Source organism: Medicago truncatula, chromosome 4, assembly GCF_003473485.1.
Source record: "Medicago truncatula cultivar Jemalong A17 chromosome 4, MtrunA17r5.0-ANR, whole genome shotgun sequence".
NCBI classification, from domain to species: Eukaryota; Viridiplantae; Streptophyta; class Magnoliopsida; order Fabales; family Fabaceae; genus Medicago; species Medicago truncatula.
In genome coordinates, this window is record NC_053045.1 from 63,405,304 (window position 1) to 63,422,161 (window position 16,858).

Genomic DNA, 16,858 nt, shown 5'->3' on the forward strand with positions numbered 1-16,858 from the left:
TGACATTGCCGGTTATCATGTTGCACTTATGCCTTTCGTCGTAAGTCTTCATTTCTCCACGGATAGAAGTTGATTAAGGACATTCCGATCATCACAAGCTTAAAAACAAACAAGGAAGTTATCTTGACCAATTGGAATATTCGAAACATGGTTTAGAATTAGAGGGTTTGTATCAGGAATCCACATAAAGGCAAGTTTCTAAGGTAATCCACGAACAATATTTTTTTTTTTTTAATTTAATTGATAAAATCGAAGGTTTTACACAAATGTCATAGGAATTGGCTCGTTTAATTTGACCTTCAACTTACCGTCTTGTTGAACCTTGCCAACAATTTACTGAGAGACCTAAGGGTGGTGTGGTGATGTTTTTCGGTTTTGTTAAAAAGTCCCCTTTTTCTTGAAGCCAACCCTTCATTTTGTACTAGTAAACCGCCCGGAAGTTATTGCTCGCCCATGTGCGAGGCACATGGTTTCCCTAAGCCACCATCAAAGGATCTCCTTTATCTAGGATGGAGGTATAGAACTCTATATCATATGGTGGTCCAGAGTCCTCCAAGCATAAGGATAAAACTTAGGTGAAGTGTTTTACAAGCATAACATTAAAATGCACGTTTGGTGATAGTTCACAAATATGTTAAGCGTGTGGAACGACGATACTTCTTTTGATGGTGCACATGATATCGCGTCCTCAATCAATTTGTTGTCTGATAAAGAGTATGGTCATTACCGCTGGTTGTTCAAGTGGATCAACTGATGTATATCCCCACATCACTAGAATGAGCCACTCAAGTTGACACTCTACAGAGTTTGTGGTGGGTCATTAGGTTTTTTAGGGTTTAATGTCTTTGATGTTGAGGTTGATGGTGTGTGCATGTTTGTGTGTGTAAAATCCAGACCGACCCGATCGGTTCGACTGGTCGACCCGCGAACCGGAGGTTGCAGTGGTTCAGGCAGGCTACAGGACTAAATATGCAATTAACCCGCTGAAACTCGGTGTGACCATGCCGAGTCAGTGTTCTTAATATCATAGAACATAGCATTGGAGATGCCATTAGTATGTTTTTGTTATCTTTCATAAAAATTGAATCATATTTTGAACCAGTTTCTTACTAAATTGAGTTCTGCACTTTAGTCATACTCTCTCCGTTTTTAAATATAAGCAAAATTCACTTTTCAGATTCATTCATTTAATGATGTATGTGGTTCATAATATAGATCACATACATCATCAGATGAATGAACCTAAAAAGTCAATTTTGCTTATATTTAAAAACAAATGAAGTATTCTATTATAATATCAGTTTCCCTTCTTACGCTTTTAAAAAAGCACTGGTTGTTCCTTATTTTTCACTTCTAAGGTGTGATGTTTATGTAGAATGGATACAATTGAGGTGTTAGTGCAAAGTAGGTCTGTTTTATGCGCATGACAGTATAGAGATAAGATAGGATAAAGAGTAGGATGGAAATAGGATAAGATAGTGGCATGATAAAGATTTATATTGTCATCTCTTTAGTGTACACATGATAAGAAATATGATAACATGTTATTAAAAAAAAAAGGATAATATTATTTAGTACTTTTTTATGTTTAAATATATAACACTTTTATTTTTAACTATGACATGATAATTATACATGCATGCATGCATACATGACAAGATTACCCCTGTAAAACAATTATAACTTAGTGATTAAGTAATTATATATATAATTTTAAAAAAAAATCATTGACACACTAAATAAACAATTTTTTTTTTTTAAATCATGAGTAAATAATTCTATTATACATAATAGATTCCATAGTAGCTCACCTGAAAAAATAAAGATATGAATTATATTATACATATAAATGGCAAACTACCCTTAAATAGTTTTTAATAAATTTTATTTTGAATAATTCAAATATTTCTAATTTTTAATAATAATTTTATTTTAAATTATTCTAATAAATTAATATTAAATTTTTTTAATTTAATATCGATCTTAATATTTGAGATTATTCTTTATAGGGGTAAATTGGTAATTCATTTTATTATCATATCTTCTTGGTTTCTAACCTAGCTCATATTTAGGATAATAATGATAGCTACAGTGGCAAGATAGATTAAATTATCATGTTGTGTCGTCAAACACTAAACAGATAAGATATAATACAATTACTATACCAATGGTAGCTCATATTTAGCCCACTGTGCCTAGGTCAGGTTTTTTTTTAAAATGGTCATTAATGTCATTTCTTAATAAATTTATTTATTTATTTTTTAAAAATGCCTATAGAATATGTTCAAATCTTGGAGATCTTTTTTGTTTGTCTATCGATCTACCTCTTCTTTTACGTTTATCTATCTACTCCCTTCATTCATTGTTATAAGTAAAATTTTAATTTTTAAATTCATTGAATTACTAATGTATATGATGTATAATATAGATTAAATATATTAGTTATTAAATGAATGTGAAAAGTTGTCAAAAAAAATATGTGAAAAGTAAAATTTTGTTTATAGTAGTGATGTTACCTTGTAACAGCAAGAAGATGCAATTAAATAATCTACCAAAAAATGAATCGGCATCTCCAAAATATTTATGAGAAAGTTTCTTTAATATAAATAAATTGTCTCTAAAATAAGTAAATAAGGATATGCTTACCTGTACCTTTTATTAGATAAAGGAAAATCATGATGCACTTTAAATTTAGAACAATACACCCAGTTAAGTTTTAGCTTTTTTTTACAATGTGTAATAAATTAGATTTGTACCATTAAGTCAAGTTTTTAACCTCACACAAAAAAAAAGGTAATCAAGTTTTTAAAAGAATTTTTTTTTATATGAATTTGGCCTTTTTGAACTATATGAACTTGATTTGATTATTTATAATTAAAATAAAAATATTTTTTAATGTAATAAATCAGATTTATTCTCATTTAGGAAACTTTTTGTTTTTGATTAATCCTAATTATTAGTAATAATGTGGGTTAAAATTTCCTAAAATATGAAACTTCATTTTTCTCTACAAATAGTGATTTTGAGAATTGTAATCAAACAAAAGAGATTTTGAGAATTGCTGCTGAAAGTGTTAGAAAGCAAAGTTGATAAAGTTTGCCAACAGGTACGTATTTTTTTTGTCTAAGTTTTTTTGTTTGACTGTTGTTTTTCTTATGTAGTTTTTTTTTTTTGGAATATGAGAGCTCTCCAATACAATATGTATGGTGATTGTTATTCAGGTTTCACTGTGTTTCTTTCTCGAAGTTAATTGAATTTTCTTACGATAAAATCCAAAACCTAAGTTTCTTGTTCTTGAAAACCTAAGTGCCTTTGAAGGGAGGTAAATGTAAATACTTTTGTAAGTGCTCTTTGAGCCTGAATGTCTTCCCTGCCTTGGACTGGGGCACCATCCCCTCACCCTAAAATTTTTGTAACCAAAAAAGAAAAGAAAACCATAGTCTTTTTTTTTCTTGATTGGAAAATCTGGTGCACAAGTGTTACGATGAATTTGGAGTGGGGTAATGAAATTTGAGACCCGAGAGAAATTGAATCGTGACCGTTCAGTTTGATCTAAAGGTTATATTTGTTGCTCTCATCTCTTACCATAAGACACACCTCTCTCACTTGATATGTCCCTTCATAGTAATCATAGCATGTATGTATCGTTTGTAATTATGTATTTGGTTAACTTCAACAATTTATTTATTTATTTTTGTCGAGTAGCCTAGTGAATGAATAAATGGGCTGTTTGGTGTTCGAACCCCAACCCATGCATAAATTATGCGTTATCCCTTATCAAGTGGTAAAGAAAACAAATCTTGAATTTGCATGTTATGAGTATGATTAATTGTACAAATGTATAAGATTTTTTTTATTTTAATCAAAAATTGAATATTAATAAAAAAGACCGATCCACAGATAATTTTCTGAAGAATTAAATTTGTTTTGACTGTAAGACTTAGTAAGAACAAGGTCTTCCCTTGTCAAATTAATTAGTACTTAAAAAACCATTTTTATTCTCTTATTTAATTTAAATAATTTGGTTATTGTTTCTTTCGAGATAAAATAATATTGTTAAAATAATTATAATTACTAATGTTTAAAAATTACGAACGGCACGACATTTTGATTTTGATTAAAACTAAAAATATAAATGTTTGTTGCTTTCAAGTTATAACAAACCAAACTAATCATAGTTATCTATTTCAATGATACCCACAATATAGTAAAAAATAATAATCTAAATTCTTTTGTTACACCAACAACAATTTTTATTGTACAAAAAGTTATTATTTAAGGATATAATTGGAATAATGAAAATGTAAGTTTGTTTCTTAATAACACCAACAACAATCTTTATTGTAAAAAAAATTGTTATTTAAGAGTATAATTTGAATAATGAAAATGTAAGTATAGATAAACTTGTCTAGTTTGTTACCTTTTTTTAAAGAATAAAGAAAAAAAGTGAAGATTTATGTTTGTTACACTTTTATTTTGATATTTAAATTTATTCTTATGTTTTTGTTACATGTATTCTCTTTATATATATATATATATATATATATATAGTAAAGATAATTGTTGTACAATTGATCATACAACCGTTTTAACAAATAATGAGACTTTGATTCACCCAGGAGTTGATAAATTCATAATAGGCCTCTTTCATTCTCATTCTCATGAAAATTGAATTTTGTGTTTTTACATAAACTTTGAATTGGATTTGGAGAGCCTTTGTCAAAAGGGGTCTTCTTTACAAATCTCCTTAGTTTTTTACACTGTGACTTTGGTTTTGCCGTTCGAAATGGAGGATAATGGTGTTGAAGGAGGCAAAGCTACTGCACTTGGAAAGGATAATGGAAAGCTGGAAAAAGATTCAGGAGCTGGTGATACCATCATATTTGGCTCGTTTGGAGATGGATTTGTTGAAGGGGATGCCAACGATGATGTCGCGGATTCCAATACCCCGAAAAATGTTGCTGAAGAATTTCCTGCACCTATGCAGATTCATTCTTTTTACTTTTTCAGATGGAGACCTTATGATGATCCATCTATCAAAGCGAAGATTGATCAGCTTGATAAAGAGATCAACAAGAAAAATGAAGCTCGGTTTCAGATCACTGAAGCGCTGAATGCAAAGTGGTCGAAAAGATCAGAGTTGATTTCTCAGATTAAGATTCTAAGAGGCGACAACAAGCAGTTGCAGAGCATTATCAATGAGAAAATGGAAGAGATTCAGCCTCTGCAGCAGGCACTGCGAAAGCTGCGTAACTTGAATAATGCAGGTCGGCGCCGTATATGCTCGTCTGAGGAGGAACTTAACGATACAATATATAGCTTGCAATACCGCATTCAGCACGAGAGCATTCCATTGAATGAGGAAAGGCAAATTGTCCGAGAAATCAAAAAGCTTGAGGATACAAGGGAGAAAGTCATTGCCAATTCTGCAATGAAGACTAAGTTAGAGGATACTATTGGGCCGAAAGATGCCATCCAAGATCAGGTTAAGCTTATAGGTGGGGATTTGGATGGTTTGAAGAAGGAGAGACAAGCGATTCGATCCAAAATCAAGCAAATTGAGGATGTGCTGGAAACCATTTACACAAATATCCAGTCTCTACAGGAAGAACTGATAGATGTTACTCAGAAGAGAGAACAAGCTTTTGAGAGCATTCAGAAGCTGAGGAAACAACATAATGAGGGGAACTCCTATTTCTACCAAAATCGTACACTTCTGACCAAGGCACGTGATCTGGCTGCTAAGAAAGATGTTACAGCTGTTTATGAACTTTTACAGACAGAGGGTGAGAAATTCATGTCGCTTTGGAAAGGTGGCAAAACTTTTAGGGCTGATTATGAGAAAAGAATTATGTCATTGTTGGATATGCGACAGCTCGGTAGGGACGGGCGTGTGAGGAACCCCGATGAAAAACCACTGCGGGAAGAACTGAAACCTGCTGCTGAACTTGAGGCATTACCAAAAGCCGTCGCAAAACAGCCAAAGGAGGAGCCTAAGCCTTCTCCAGTTGAAACTTTGCCAGCTCAGAAACAAACCAAAACCAAAAGTAAAGATTTGAAAACTAAATCGGATAATAAGGATTTAGAAGCAATTAATGATGATTATGAATTTGAAAATCCTCATAAGGAGATCTCTGCTGCGAAAGTGCCTAAAATCGATCCAGCGAAATTAAAACAGATGAAAAGAGAAGAGGAAATTGCAAAAGCAAAGCTTGCTGCGGAAAGGAAGAAGAAGTTGGCAGAGAAAGCTGCAGACAAAGCAGCTCTCAAAACACAGAAGGAAGCTGAGAAAAAACTTAAGGATCGCGAGAAGAAAGCAAAGAAGAAATCTGGAGCTGTTACCACTCCCCTGGAGGAACAGGAAGATGTAGAAGTTGAGGCAATCGAACAGGAAATGGTGAATGATGTTGTCGAGGCCCCGGCTCCAGTGAAGGAAAAGGTCGCAAAGGAGAGTGGTGTCAGGTTCCGAAGCCGAGCAAAAGGACCAGAGTCGATTCAAAAAGCTATTATGAAGCGGAAAAAGTCCAACAATTACTATACATGGATTACTGTTGCTGCTTTATTAGTGCTGCTGCCGTTGGTGCTTGGATACACCTATCTTCTCTAAAGAAGTAGTTTAGTTCTAGAAGGAGCTGTGAAACCAATTTACCTCATTGAATTGACAAAAAACATATACTCCTGTTGTGCTTTTGCTCCTCTTTTAGAAAGAAAGCTATATACACACTAGTTTGGATACTTCATTTTTAAATTTTGTTTATATTAAGCATGTTTAGATGTGTAGGTTTATTTGCTGTGCTTGCTCAATTTTCTTACACTTTTTGACCTTAGATTGAACTGATTTTCTATCCTTTTCGCATAACGTAAATGATTTCTTAACCAATATGGGTTGGTTTGGTGGTGATGACATGAGATGTTGGAGTATACTCCTTTCAAGATTTCAATTTCGATTATTCCTTATGCTAATTTCGATGAGCTAGTTCAGCTTATTAAAAAAATGTACGTGATTTCTTTATCATACCATTTTACTATAAAGTATGGCTTTGCATTAATGATGAGCCTGAGTGTAATTGTCTTTGGAAGGGTAAAGGTAGAAGATGTATGTCAACTTGTTACTCACTACTCACATTTTTTTTGGCATGTAATATGACGGACTTGATAATGACACATAATTTATGACTAATGTGTACACAAGTAGATTCATGTAGTGAATAAAAAAGGATATACTCATCATCAGTCTAAAACAACAAAATGGTACTGAAAAAAACTGAGCTTTTTTTAAAGTGTGTGTGTGTGTCTTTTTTTTTTTTTTTTTTAACTCACCATCCTCATTAACACTGTTGTCTTACACAAATCATGTCTTTAAAATATATGTACAACCAATATGTCATAACTTTTGAAATTTTATTAGGTACATTTTTATGTTATGGGTGCACCTTACTTGCTAGGATGCGTTAGAACTAGAGACTCTCGATTTTGAATTGATTGGCGGGCGATTTGTTAAAATTGATTTGAAGATCCGTGATTTCAAAATATCAAATTAAAATGTTGGAAGGATAGAATTGAAGACGTTGTGATTAGAGGGATTATACATCTCATTTCAAACTCACTCTTGCTATGCTCAGAATGCTTGTCGATTTCACCCTCCTGAAGACGAAACTATTATCCATGTTTAAAGGGATTACGTTCATTCAACCTAAATTGATGCCATAAACTTATTAAATGGATGACTTCAACAAAATGATATTATTTTTGTTGGTTGGAAGCGGTCTATGAAGAATGAGTAAAATTTAATTGTAATTACACTCACAGGTGGCCTTGAGGGCGGGCGCGAGGGGCAGCAGCCCAGGACACCATTTTTTTTAAGGGCATCAAAATTATTATTTTTATTTAGTAGTTAGAGCATCTTTATTGAGGTAAACTAAAGTGGGGGAACTAAGTTACTTTTTGTGGGGCCAATTGCCAAGTAGGACTTAAGGAATTTATAAAAAAAAATTTGTTACAAAGCTAAACAAAACAACAAAAAGAACAGGAGGAAAACAGTAAGAAAAAAGAACAAAGAATTAATTCCTAGGGAAAAAAGTTTCAGTTGCGTCGTTCTTGAGAAGACTCATAATATCATCCGGAGGAGAAGGATGGATGAGGAGGTCCACATTCGATAAAGCTCCAAGCTTGTCCATAAAATCTGCACATTGGTTTCCTTTCCGAAGGTGTGATAAACAATGATATTGTTGTGCTATAGTAAGTCTTTTATGTCTTGAATCAACACAGCATGAACATGGTATTTCATAGGAGGACCTTTTATGAGATTTATACCATGTAAGGAATCAGAGTAGCAAACAAGTGCATCAATGTTCATCGATTTGGCTAGCAAGAGGCCCTGATAAATGGCAAGTAACTCAACTTGAAGAATATCAGAGGAATTGTAAATATAACCTGAAAATCCTGAAAGGTAAAAACTAGCATAATTCCTTAAGACACCACCAAAGCCAGCTCTAATAGGGGAACCACGGAAGCTACCATCAACATTAAGGATGACACTAGAGAAGTTATTATTGTTCCAATTAATGAATCTCATGTCCAAAGTATCATTTGATTTTGGTTTGAAGCAAACTTTGAAGTTCTCAACAATGCTCTGAATGTTGAAAGAGAGATGATGAGTGGACCAAGTTTCATTACTTAGACACATGTTATTTCGGTGACGCCAAGCCCACCAAAGACAATCTATGAACAAAAAACACTGAGGACCGATCAAACCATCTTTAAGCCAATCATGATCGATCAAGTTAGAGAAGAAATCTGGGTCGTTAAATCCTGTATGCTGCCAAATGTTTGTTGAGTAATGACAATCATGCACACAATGAAGAAAAGTCTCAACATGAAGATTACACCTTGAACAAGTCGCAGGCAATGTTATTAAGTAAGGAAAGGGTGGGCACAGAATTGTGGCAAGCCAACCAAACTAAAAATTTGATTTTGTCTGGGAGCTTTAATTTCCAAATCCAAGACCAAGAGATGGTAGAATTAGAAAGAGTTATCGGTTGCATTCAGGATAGCAGCCAAAGATACCCACTTTTAATAGAGTAGGTACCACTTTTGTTGTTTGTCCAAATGAAAGCATCTTCAAGGGAAACATTGAATTTGAAGTGGGTGTTATGCAAGATCAGTAATCTCAAATACATTTTGCAATTCCATTTTGAACTTGGCCAGGTACTGAGCATGTTATCAACATAAGTAACACAAATATATGATGCCTTGTTAAAAATATTATTTTCATTTGTATTTTTTTCCAGATTTTCAAATGTAAGCTTTTCTGAGACAGTTTTTCTGTTTTAATTTGCATTCACTATAAAAGAAAAATATATTTTTTAATAATTTTTTTACGAGTGAATTTAATTTTAAAATTCATTGAAGTTTTTGGTGACAATGCTATCAACTGCAGTAAATTTATTTTTATTTGAATTGAGAGTTAAATTAGGTTTAATCTCTATATTATATTACAACAATAGCAACCAAGTCTTATCTCACTAATTAGAGTCGGCTACATGGATCAAATTACGTCGTTTGATCATAAATCATATTTGGATTCAACTCATTAACATCGAAATATATCCTAATAATTTCTCTTATAATTTTTTTAGGTCTTCCTATCTCTTTTGATCCAACTCATTAACCTCTAACACTTCCGTACTATACAACATTGTCAGTCTGATTGGTATCCGATATAATTTTTCTTTCAATTTAAACGGTACTTTATTATACATAAAACACACGAGACATCTATATTATATTAAATATATTCATTTTAGTTTAAATGAAATGTTTTAGAGAATGAGGTAAATGTAAATACTTTTGTAAGGGCTCTTTGAATCCGAGGGTTTTTTGTCTTGAAGTGAGTAACTGTCCCCTCACACCAAGACAAAAATTAACGTAGAGGTCCCTAAGTATCCAAATTGAAAGTAGAAGGATGCAACGTCAATACAAGTTATAACCATCTTAGTTTTCTTAATTACAATACAAACGCTAATTTTTTTTTTGTCAAGTAGCCTAGTGGCTAGAACTTACACAATTAAATTGTAAAAAAGTGGAGTGTTCGAGATTCAAACCCCGGCCCCTGCATATAATATGCAATATCCCTACCAACTAAGCTAAGCTCACGGGGATACAAACATTAATATATTATATGATGGATAGGAATATAATTACAAACCTTTTTTTTTACAAAATTGTAATATACACTATTTCATTAAAGTTTACAAAATTATAACCCTATCAACTTTTTTTATCAAGTAGTCTAGTTGTTAAGTGAAATGTTCGGAATTCAAACCCCAACATCTAGATATATTATGCAATATCTCTATTAACTGAGTTAAACTCACGGACACAACCATTTTAATTTTAATGACCCTTAAAAAAATTCTACAATGATGTCACAGTGTCGGGAATAAACCATAAATTAATAGGAATATCGATGTAGTAGATTTTATTTTTTGAGGGGGTCTTTGTAGATTTTTTTTTGTTGAAGGGTCATTAAAGCTAGCTATAGCCTATAGGTAACATAGCATGAAAAAAATAGTAGCAATCAGAAGTTTATTCAAGCATGTTTTTTTTTTGCAACAATTGGTATGTTGTCTTGGAGAATCAAATCACTGTCCACACCTTTTCTAGTTGGAAATATTTCTCAAATTAATGCATATACATTTGTCTGGAAAGTGCTTCACAATTCAAACATAAAAGCAAGGGAAAAAAAAAAAGAGATATTTTGAGCTAAGAACCTTTAAATAGAAGCAAAGTAAACATAAAGAAAAACTTATATGTTGCCTATTGATCCGTCCTCAAATGAATTAAGTCCCTACCACCTTCAAAAAGGAAAAAAAGAAAGAAAAAAAGGTACAACAGATTAATGAATTAATTTCCTACCTACCGTACCAATTCATTTGTTGTGTGATCCCACAACTAGAGTTTTTTTTTTCTTCTTCATTATCATGTCACAAGAAAAAAGACTAGTAAGATGGCTAGGTAGCTTGCTGGATGAAGATAAAATCTGCAGAAGAAAAGAAACAAATAAGTGGTAATCAATCACATTCATATACACAACTATTAAATTATAGAACTTGTTGAAGAAAAAAAAAAAACCTTTGCTATGCTGCAGATTGCTAATGAGGAGAAAGAAGCTGTGCCTGATTAACACGTGATATTGGCACGGCTCAATCAAATAACACAGAGCTTTTTGAATTATAAAAGCACTGCCTTCTGATTGAACCGCACCAATATCTCATCTCAACTAGCTGTAATTCTCAACTATAAAAAAACAAAGCTTGTTGCTCCTGTCCTCCACTTTTTTCTGAAGAAACAATAACAAACCTTTGTTAATCAATGTGAGACATCAATAATATGTTACTAGAATCGCTTAAATAATATGTCACCAAAAGAACATTTAGTACTCAGAAAGAACGATGAAAATGTAACAAGAGTGGTGAAGAAGAGGGCATATATGTTTTGTTTGAGTAAGTGTGAGATTCTTAAAATTTAATATGTGGGAGGAGGGAGACAGAGAAATGCAGAGTCTTAAATTTGGTGGTAACGCATTTAATTTAATTTGCCAACGACCCTGCAAATAATAGGAGGACACATTAAATTTTGACAATTGGAGAAAGGCATATTTTTTGAATTACTTACACAACAAAGGAAGAAAGAAAGTTGAGTCTATACATATTTATTAGGAGTTCAGATGGATGGGTAAGTTGGTCTGCTGCCACTGCCAACCTCACTTGAAATTCAAATAGGAATTGGCTTTTGTAAAGTAGTAAGTCAGTGGTTGGTTGGTAAGTAATTGTGAGTATGGTCATCATCTGATTGAGTCGGCCTCATGTCATGTTTTTTTTAACGCTAATCTACTGGAATTATGATCTTTCATTTTCAGTAGACATCTTAAGGTATCTCCACGAGTTAGGTCTATTGAGTTGGTTTTAAAGTTGTTTGTAGTTTGTTGTTAGTTTTATATTGCTCAGGTTTTCAGGTTGTTGAGTGTAAATATACTTGAGTATCCTCATCCTTTGAGTTAGCTTTTGGGATGAGATTCAAGCCAATTTAACATGGTATTAGAGTCGGGTTAAAGATTGCAATGTAGGAATTGGACTCAAGCTCTTGCTAGACGTGAGGGTGGATGTTGAAGTTGTTTGTAGTTTGTTGTTAGTTTCGTATTGCTCAAGTTTTCAGGATGTTGAGTATATAAATATGCTTGAGTACCCTCATCTTTTGAGCGAGCTTTTGGGATGAGATCCAAATCTATTTAGCATGGTATCATTGAAACCATTATTTTTGGTGTGGTTTGGTTTCTTTTTGTTGGTTGTTTGATTTGGTTAATGGTTTTGCTACCGCTCCTTTGGTTACTCAGCCATATGCTACGCCTACCTCACTTATTAAAGGTTTGACCCCCTCAAACTTGTCAGGTATTTCTTCTTCCATATGAATTTTTGATGGGAACTTCTACGGTGCAGTTATGAAACTGACTTTTTTGAAAAATTTAATTTTAATCTTAATGTTTGATTCATTTTTAAATTGTTGATTATTGATTAATGATTAATAGTAATTTATCTAGTAATGTTTGCAACATCTTGGACTTACATGTACTATTTTATCGTTGGCATCTTTAACATGCAAACAGAGTTGCTGACATCATGTGATAGTCTTAAGTGTTACACTTTGTGAGGTGTTACACTTAAAACAAGGTATGATAAAATTAGATTAAGTGTATTCTTCTTATCTGATAAATTGATGATACTATGGGGACTGAACTTTTGATGCCACTGTACAAACAGTGGGGTGTTACTCGCAACAATTTTGATAATATAGTATTAACTTCACTAGAAAAGTCATTCTCATGACTTCACCATAGAATTTTCCATTTTTGATTTTTGAGCATCAAATCATATGTCATATGATCGGAATTCATTTTTGTCTTTAAATTCTACATCATCGATATCAATTTTGACTGCTGATGACACTTATATGTCATTAGCAGGAATTACGTCAGTGTCCATATTTAAGTTGTCTCTTTCTGATCTTTATTATATTCATAATCTTACTTTGAGCTAGCTTTTGGGATGAGATTCAAGTTTATTTAACAAGATCCACTAAACCTATTAAGAGACTAATCATCAAGTCAGCATTTCAAACAACTCTAGACATTCAAGTTCTTTTTCTAATAGGGGAAGTTATGTTAACAACTCTCGCAACAATCATGTTGGTCATTTCTAACGGTCATGTTAACATGTGTCTTTAGGATAAGTTTCCTTAAGACATTTGTTAAGGAAATAAAAAATAGTAGGAAATTATAATTTTTACACTTTAAAAAAGTTGAATTCATCACTATCCAACACAATATTTCTATTTTTATTCCCTTAACCAACAGCATTAGAACACTCTTTAGCATTTCAATTTTTTTACTAATAGTATAAACCAATTTAATTTTATTAGTTTCTTACTTAACATATATAATCAATATAGAAATGTAACTTTTGTAATACTGATTTTTATTTATTTTTGATAAAGTGCACGTTGATACTCAATTTGATATAGTTGTGTTGCTAGCAGAATATCCCTCCTTTCCATGACATGATGATAAAGTAGAATAATAGGCGCATGCATGGATGGGACCCTATTTCCGTGAGGAATGCCCATAACTAAGGGGGAGATTTGCTTCCACACGTTTTCGATAGAAAAAGGTTTTACTTTTATCAATCAAACATAATTTATATTATGAAGCTTATTTTTGTTAAAGACTATGATACTCTCTTTTTCTTTTAACCGGAATTTTCACAAATAAAGCTGCCTATCTAACTTTTTGATAACAAGTGTTAATTACTAATTAGGACTCTTCAATTGTATGTGTTTCCAAATGTTCAAATGCATTTAGCAAAGTCTTGGCATCACTAATTGATCGGATTAGAACATTTTTGTTCATAATATTGCTTTCTTAGCCTTTTTTTTAGAGATTTTTAGTTTCTCTTTCTTTTTATGTTTTCCTTTGCATTGTTTGCGAAATGTAAATTTATTTTCTTTATCTTATTACATCATTAAATGTATGAATAACTATGTCAAAGTAACATATATTTTTTATATTCATGAAATTTAAGGAGGGGCTTATATGATGAACCAGAGGAGTATTTGAATTTTTACATCCACTTCTACGCTCTAATGTAACTCCACCATCGAGAATAATGCATATGACAATTAATGCAAGCACCAAAAGAACATACAATAAGTGTACATTATCAAGGCCATTTGGAGTAGAGTCATTAAGAACTAAGATTAATGTGACATCAATTGACATCAATTATATGAATATTGTCAGTGTCAAAAACATTTTCTTTTAAACGGATTATTTTGATTCATCCTATCATTTTATCCAAATTTAAATTTATTTAATTTATCAATTTTGTCACCTCTAATTTTAAGTTTTTAACCAACATTTTGCAATTCAAGATAAATTATTTTCATCTTATCTATGGGGTCAAACCTCAGGTAGGTGTGTTAAAGTGTAATGTTGATGCGATCAACTTGGCGATCTCATATGAATTCCACGACATATGGTTTGAATCGGACAACAAAACCCTCTCTCATGCCATTACCTCTACATATATCCATCACAACGAGTTTTCTATAAGGTACCAACTACTACCTACTTTGCACTGTTTGATTATGAATGAAATACATTAACCTTGGATTTGTTAAAAAAGAGAGAGACAAGGAGAGAGATTTTCCATTTTAAAAATTCATTTAGTGTGTTGGATATTGGATTATCTTTCTATGTTGAGAAACATCCAAATATTATAATCTCTCAAATATACCAGTATCTCACTTAACTAAGTGGAGTGAGGGTCATATTTCGGTTGAAATTAGAAGATAATGTTTCAGTCAAACTGAGCTTATAAATAGTCTTCCACCCATCAACCAAGAGCACGTCCCCTAAGAAAAAAACCAAAAGCACATAAATTGGAAGTGGTTTTGTAGTAAGAACCGTGCTCCTTTTATGAGTGGAAAGCTCATTTCATAATGTGTTGGTTCCGTTTGGGTTTGTGGTGTTGACGACTGATTTCACGTCTAACTTTTTATAATATTCATGCTAAATAAAAGTTATTAAGCTTTTTCTATATACATTCATCGATCGTGTGTGATGGATAATTCTAAAAATGATTTGTCAAAGGATACATTTATAAAATAAAAATAAAAATTATGTTTCGGATCGAGAATTTAGTTTTTGTACAGTTTATTATTATAATTGTGGGTTAATTTGCTGATGTCAATCTTTCTTCTTATAAATATAAAAACTAAATACGTCATGTTTTTATTTAACAAAAATATATAGGGTTAAATATGTTTTTGCTCCTTATAAATATACCAACGTTTTGTTTTAGTCTCTCTAAAATTTTCCTTCCACTTGTAGTCCCTATAAAATTTTCAATCACTGCTTTTGATCCCTATTTTAAAGTTAATTTTAGTATATTTCAATGAAATTATACACAAATGTGTAGAATATTGTAAAAACTTTCACAAAAGAAAATTAGAATTTTTTAACGAAACATAAATTAAATATGAATTTTTAACCATAAAAAATATAAAAATTCATATTAAATTTATGTTTTGTTAAAAAATTCTAATTTTTTTTGGGGTAAGATTCTTATAATATTAAGATTTTTTATTCAAAAATATGAATTCTACATATGAGTTTACTTTAAAAGAGGGACCAAAAGTGAAGATGAATTTTTTTTTTTTAGGGACTAAAAGTTGAAGGAAAATTTTAGAGGGATTAAAACAAAAAGTTGGTATATTTATAAGGACCAAAAACATATTTAACCTAAATATATATATAATATTCAATATAAATCGTTGAAAATACAGTCGGTGCAAATGCCTCCCCACAACTTTGCTTGTAAGTATGTCCCTTATTTGAAATTGACAGAAATTGTAACAATCATGTTGAGTTACCGCAATGTTAATATAGTATTCAATAGAAATCGTTGAAAATATAGAGAAGGCACATGTTACAACTCTTCAAACAAGTTCGTGTTTGAGTTGAATTGAGATGAAATTTGGACAAAAGTTTTGAGTTTAAAAAACCAAGTATAGTTCAAACATACACTTGGCTATGACATGTTTGATTATGACATGTTGTATTGTCGATTTTGCCTTTAGGAATATATTTGATGGTATTTATTATACAATTAACTTGAATACTTAAATTTATTCTTCAACTTATTTTTACATAAATGTATCCAAACATTAACCATTTTATCTTCAACTCAATGTTAGTCGGAACCAATTTTAGATGATCAATTTACACAAATTAATTTTTGCCAACACAAAGCAAACAAACATATAATCTACTTGGTGAAAAGACCCGAATTATTTTATATTTTAATAACATACACATGATATACAAACAAGCTAGCTAGTTAGCTAGTTAGTTTGTACTTGTACTTGGCCAACATAATAAATAGTACAACAAACATTGCCTGCAACTGAGAAATTAAACATAAAATTGGAGTCGAAAAGCCAAAGCACAAGATGATTGATGTCATATATAGCTGAAGGTGATGTAAACAAAGTAAGAGAAAAAGGTGAAGGTTGAGATGAGATGAATTTATGAATGAAATATGGTAGTCCCAAGCAGAAAAAGTAATGAAACCCTCGTTTCGTTTCACTTGACCAAAAGAAAGGACCAGTACTTGGTAGCCACGATGTGTCCCTATCTTCATGTGAAACAGTGTCTTTTTCCTTACCTTCTTTTACACTAGAAAACAATCTTAATTCAACAAAGTCTGATGAAAATCCTTCAAACTTATATCATATACCATCT

The 16,858-nt window shown here is 31.8% G+C and overlaps 1 protein-coding gene and 1 long non-coding RNA gene across 2 annotated transcripts; one reads left to right on the plus strand and one right to left on the minus strand.

Annotated features, from left to right (window-relative positions):
* Positions 1 to 4,591: 4,591 nt before the first annotated feature.
* On the plus strand, positions 4,592 to 6,671 carry LOC11437578 (proton pump-interactor 1). Its single transcript, XM_003610392.4, has one exon. The coding sequence runs from the start codon at positions 4,787 to 4,789 to the stop codon at positions 6,605 to 6,607; it is 1,821 nt and encodes a 606-aa protein (XP_003610440.1). The 5' UTR covers positions 4,592 to 4,786; the 3' UTR covers positions 6,608 to 6,671.
* Positions 6,672 to 10,757: 4,086 nt separating this feature from the next.
* On the minus strand, positions 10,758 to 11,670 carry LOC112421381 (uncharacterized). The gene is made up of 2 exons (XR_003011672.2): positions 11,134 to 11,670; positions 10,758 to 11,041 (listed from the first exon to the last, which is right to left on the minus strand). It is a non-coding gene; the product is annotated as an uncharacterized lncRNA (long non-coding RNA).
* Positions 11,671 to 16,858: the final 5,188 nt, after the last annotated feature.

Coding starts and splice junctions, on each gene's coding strand:
- LOC11437578 (XM_003610392.4), top strand. CDS start 4,787: ATGGAGGATAATGGTGTTGAAGGAGGCAAAGCTACTGCACTTGGAAAG.